The sequence below is a fragment of the Hyposmocoma kahamanoa genome, unplaced genomic scaffold, assembly GCF_003589595.1.
Source record: "Hyposmocoma kahamanoa isolate Upper Pololo Valley unplaced genomic scaffold, ASM358959v1 192, whole genome shotgun sequence".
NCBI classification, from domain to species: Eukaryota; Metazoa; Arthropoda; class Insecta; order Lepidoptera; family Cosmopterigidae; genus Hyposmocoma; species Hyposmocoma kahamanoa.
Genome location: NW_020653719.1, coordinates 9710224 through 9716232, shown reverse-complemented (window position 1 = coordinate 9716232; position 6009 = coordinate 9710224). Strand labels below are relative to the sequence as shown.

The window sequence follows — 6009 nt, the reverse complement described above, 5'->3', positions numbered from 1 at the left end:
GATTACTTGTATTCAAGGAACAAATAATTGCAGGTCCTAATAACGGGTCCTTCTGACACGCCGTACGCGAACGGGTGTTTCGTGCTGGACGTATATTTCCCTGCCGAGTACCCGGCCGTGCCTATGCTCATCAACCTGGAGACCACGGGGCGGCATTCGGTGCGGTTCAACCCCAACCTATACAACGACGGGAAGGTCTGTCTCTCCGTGCTTAATACGTGGCATGGACGGCCGGAAGAGAAGTGGAACGCGCATACTTCTAGTTTCTTGCAAGTACGTATAATATTCTTTTATTTCATTCATCAATTCAACCACCTCAAAAAATCCAGGCGACGTGACGCTATACCGTACAGTAACTTACCAAAATTTAAACGTAAATGTGTAAATAACTGATATTGATTTTTAGGTCCACATCTATATAATAAAATTAATAAAACAATCGATATACATTCAATAAACAAAAGATAATGTAAACATAGAGTAGCAGAGTATATCCATAAACTGACCTATGATGAAACCGAGAAGTTATTAAGTTTTATACAGTAGTTTTTTCTCTTTTAACCAACACGCATTCCCAAACACATTCAATCATTTCCATTTTACTCACAGGGAGAGGTTACTACTCACATCTAAAATTATAAGTAAATTAGAAGTAACTTTAAATTTAAACCCAGTCTCTAGACTTATTTTAGAAGACAATGATATTTTTGAATTCAGTCACATGTTCTTGTTTTCACGGAAGAGCGCTGATGTCTGAAATACAGATAATTAATTATCTAGTTCAGACACAGATGTCCTGCCCTAAATGCAATATTGCAAGCTTAACACTGTCAAAGTGAAATTAGTCTGTAAGTTTCTGAAATAAATAAATTTGTTATTATTATTATCTATTTTAGACTGTCGCCTCTCCCAAGGCCTAAAAGATTAATTTTGAATTTTTAAATGAGAGAGGCGGTATTTCCCGGTACTGACACAGACCGGTCAGGGACTCAGGTTCAAGAACCGGCGAACAATACGTGCCGTATCGAGCAGGACCGCATATGTTTTTTTTCTCTTTTAACCAACACACATTTCCACACAATTAAATTAATTATTATCAATGGACTTGTCCGTCCCCTACAAAAGCCACGATTTCTGCGGTTATGATTACGGTTTCCTGCGACCTCGAGTCGAACAGGTCTACCATATAAATAAATATAAATATAAATATAAATATAAGACAACTAATTTAGTAAATAATTAAAGCACTTGTGTTATGTAAATCGGAAACAACGACTGTACTACAAACATCCAGACCAGAGATAATACAAAAGTTAATTAAATTTTTATTGAATTGATATTCAATTATTTTTTGTGAAATTACTCCACTAGTTTGTTATAATTATTAATACAAAGATCGAACACTCAGAAAAAATTCCTTCGATCCGGTCGGATACGAACCGACGTCTTCTTGCATACCGTGCCAGACGCTATACCAACTAAGCAACGGAACGAACCAATGGACCTCACGAATTTCTCTATGTGCTTGCGTCGTGTCTTTGTACTTGGTCTTTCAACGACTTTTTAGTCGTAGCGCCATCTATGAGAAATCTATTACAGATTTAACACCCAGTTAGTACGTTTACAGTACCTTTACAGCTACCAGTCCTGGCGAGAGATGTCGCTATTCACTGTGTTAATTAAATTTTTATTGAATTGATATTCAATTATTTTTTGTGAAATTACTCCACCAGTTTGTTATTATTATTCGATGGAAGGAATTTTTTCTGAGTGTTCGATCTTTGTATTAATAATTAATAGAAAAGTTAGTTTTTCTACATCGACCCGGGCGGAGATCGAACCCGGGGCCTCAGAGTTGGTGCCACCATGAAAATAGATGTACAAGCCGCCAAGCAGTTATGTGAGCATTACTGCTTTCCAGTTTTGACGGGTAAGGGTGCTGGTGGAATTACAGGCACATGGAACTTGTCAACTTATGTCTCGCGGCGACGGGCCCAGTGGCAGTGCCCTTCAGATCTTCGTGATTTAAAGCTCTGAGTGGCACTGCAACTACAACGACTTGTTCGTCCTTTCTAGCTCGTCCTTGACGTCGTCTATATAGGCAGCAACACTCTAATTTCCAAACTTCCTACTTGTGACCACTACTCAACAATCTTTCCTAGCCGTTAGAGGAGCTTTTGTTTTTATTTTACTAGAGTAATTTTAAAAATCTTCGTGTTCAACTTCTTGAAATAATATTTCTCTAAACGTGTATTCCAGGTGCTGGTGAGCATCCAGTCGCTGATCCTGGTTCCGGAGCCGTACTTCAATGAGCCAGGGTACGAGCGTAGCCGTGGCACGCGCGTGGGCAGCAGCGCCTCCCTCGAGTACAACTCCAACATCTACCAGGCCTGCGTGCGCTGGGCCATGCTAGACCATCTAAGGAATCCAGAGCCCTGTTTCAAGGAGGTAATGTTTGCCAATCATATTCTATATTGGATTCGAAAAAGTCATATAATTGAAAATTCAGTAAAGGTGGGGTAAGAGGAATGTACTTAAATGCTTATAACTAAGAATTTCTTGTAATTGATTATGATTGATTTTAATATAACTGCCTCTGTAGCCAAACGGTTACCATGCCGGACTGCCACGCAGAGGTCCCAGGTTCGATTCCCGGGCCGGGAGAAATATTTGTATGACCTACATTTGTTTCTCTCGTGAGTGGGTGTAAATTGTGGTTGTCTATATGTGTGTCCATGGCACCCGCGACATAGGGTTTCCCTAGTGCGGGGCTATGTTGAGCGTGTGTTATAAAAAAAATAAAATATTTTCTATGTAAAAATTTAAAATATAAATAGCATTTTTTTTACAATCCATCACAGCTGTATTGCATTTTACAACATTTTAGTTCTTGTGTCTTATCTATGGAAGAATATCTGGTGATTAAAATAAAAACAAAAAACCGATAAATATTTTCTGAAAAAGATTTTTTTTTAAATTGGAATTTTTTCATGATCCAACGCTACTCTTCCACCACCTAACCTTACTTTTATAGTGTTCTATATTTTTTTCAAAATTCCGATCTAATTTTCATATAATTTATTAATTATGCGAATAGCAATGCCAGTAAAACGTAATAATGATTGTTTTGCAGGTGATACAAACACATTTCTGGATTAAGCGCAACGAGATAATGCAGACGGTGGCGAATTGGATCACCGAATTGGAAGGCCAAAGCGGCGATGAGCGTACGCAGCGGAGCATACAACTGAACCTCACGTCACTCAAGGTGCATATTAATTTTATTTACTGAGAATTAAACGCTGGATTTTTATAGATGTTACTATAAACGTTATGTGTGAAGGCACCACCACCTAGTACTCACGGCTGCACTGTGTTGCGTTGTTGCAGAGGCACTACGTGAAGCTGCAGGAGGAGCTGGCCAAGCTGCCGGTGCCCGCAGGCTGCGACGAGCTGGACGAGCCGTTCACGCTGCCGTCGCCGCCGCCGCGAGCCGCCGCCGACGTCGACCACGACATGGAGAAGATTGTGGCGCAAGTGCTCGACTGAGCAAGTACAAGTGGAGGAGAAGCGCATTTACCTAGGCTAGCGTAGGAGAATATTGTACATGTACCCGTATTTATTTCGCCCGCGGACCCGAGACTGACTTCACTAGTCGTCCGCCCGGTAAATATCTTACTAGCGACTTTATGAATGTTTTTATTTGTAATAGAAGTTTCGTTTTATATAGTTTTTTTTATTAGGTAGTTTAGGATTTAGTGGGACCTCGGTTTAGTTTAACACGTATTGTGATACTAAAATGGGCCCGCTCGGCGCCCGGTAAGCTATTTAAGATTGAATAGAAGTAACGGGCCGTGACGTCATATTTATATTGCGCAATGTATAGTGTCTAGTGTGTATATTGTGTGCGTCCGCGCGGGCCGGGGTCGGGCGCCCCCCCGCGCGGCCGCGATCGCCCTCGGCGAAACCCACCGCCCCTCCCTCGCCTGACCGCGCGTGGCTTTCGCTCGGGGCATCTAACTAACGCTATGTACATTCAATTATAATTTGATGTATATAAAAATGATTTATTGTGTTTAATTTTGTATTTAAGAATATATGTATCGCGATAATACTCTCAAAGAGTAGCCGGTGACGTCGGAACGTGGTATCGAGCCGATTGGCGAAATGACATCGCTGCGCAGTCTGTACAGGCCTAGCCGTCGCAAAATTCGTGATGTTCTTTTAGTTTGATTTTATTTTGTGAATGGGCGAACAATCATATAGGTTCGTGCGGTGTGCACACTCGCCGGTCAGGGTCATAGATGGAGTGACTACGTCGGAGCCGCCACAACTTGTCTTGTTCATTGTATTACGTAATCATGTCTGTATTATATTAACTCGGTTGGTCGTCGAGACGCCGCGTGGACCGGCACTTGACTTGCTTGATTAATACCACTGTTCCTGTTTAAGTTATCGCCTGACTGGACTTAGGGATTTTCCTCCTTGAAGTCCCGTACTGACACGCGCACGGGTACACTCGAATGTGTTTCAATACAGTACAATAATTTCATTCCTGTTAACGGGATTTCTTGTAAAAAAATCCCTGAACATTTCGAGGGATAAAACCCGTCACGGGATAACTTCGACGGGAGCAGTGGAACTCAAAGCGCTTATCTTTCACTTAGTGTGGTTAGCTCCGCCGTACTCTAGGCGAAATTTCGTCACGCGTGTAAATAAGCGAAATCGTCAGTAGTAGGAAGGTTCTCACTGTACTTTCATTGCCAGGTAAGTCGGAGGTAGAAGGAACGTTTGTTTCTTGTTATATTTGACTGTGAATTTCGGAATGTAAATAAAAATTTATGTTATCGCATTATTTTGTTTTATTTAGTTTCTTATTTAGTATACGAGTTCATTTATTATTATTTCCTTTATGGCAGCCACTGGACACGTGCCAGTGTCAGATAAGATTAATATAAAATTCATCGCCAGTGAATAAGAAAAATTTGAACTACCGAGTTCCTTTAGCTAAAGTCCTTTTTTGAAGACGGAGTGAAAAGACATTTGCAGGGTTGCCAATTCATAAAATTTGAAATGGTAAAATAAAATTGTATTTGACATGCAAAATGAATGCAAAATACGTTTTAAAATACAAACAATTATAAAATATTAAAGAATTCGTTCATAAATAAAAAATTAGGAAATAGTTAAAATAAATAAACATAAAAAGCATGTCAAAAAGGATGAGACTCAGCATTTGAGGACTATGCTAATAACAGCCCTCGCTGATATTATAGTAATGTACTTGTTGTCGACAGTTTTATCGGTGGATTGTGGAAGAAGGTAGAATTTTGCTAAAAATGATCGAATTGTGACTGTTACGACGTTCTAATGATTACTAATTGCGTTATTGCCTTCTTTATTTTTACGGTTCGACTATTAGTATCGAAGTAAATTTTTATACATATTAAAACGGACAGGCGGATATGATTACTTACAATGAATTAACAACAACAACGGCAACAGCGGTATACGTATTTGGACATACCGTTATTGAAAGTGGCGCTTATTTGCCTCGAAAGCAGTTACACTTTAAATACGATATTTTGAATTCGAATGCGGGAATCCACAAATTGAATAAAGAGCGGTATAAATATGGCGAATTCTGTAACTTAACGGAAATATCCTGTCAAGTTTTTGACTGTACAAACTTTTGATTATTTCAACACATAGATGTACTTTTGAAAGATCATATCAAATCCAGAAGTGTCTTCACCAATTCAGAAACATTGTTCCTCACGTTAATAACATTTTTAAATTTATGCTAATCATGTTTTGCCATCCATATTGGTGGCCGATTTAATATTACATTAATAAATGCTTGTGTGCCCATATTTTGCTCCGAAATATTTTATAAATATTATAATATGTTTGTTCGGCCACCGCTGAGTGCGTCACTCGATCGCCGCTGTCTGCGCCGCTCTGTGTCACGACATCTTCGTTCGCACATACATTTGTTCCCGCCGCGCC

At 39.7% G+C, this 6009-nt stretch overlaps 1 protein-coding gene across 1 annotated transcript in view; it reads left to right on the top strand.

Annotated features, from left to right (window-relative positions):
- The window catches only part of LOC113226684 (baculoviral IAP repeat-containing protein 6), a 75864-nt gene extending 72099 nt beyond the window's left edge, over positions 1-3765 (top strand). Inside the window, exons 50-53 of the mRNA XM_026459406.1 lie at positions 34-273; positions 2260-2448; positions 3134-3268; positions 3391-3765. Coding sequence (XP_026315191.1) covers positions 34-273; positions 2260-2448; positions 3134-3268; positions 3391-3549 — 723 coding nt within the window. The 3' untranslated portion in view covers positions 3550-3765. The remainder of the gene's footprint in view (positions 1-33; positions 274-2259; positions 2449-3133; positions 3269-3390) is intronic.
- Positions 3766-6009: the final 2244 nt, after the last annotated feature.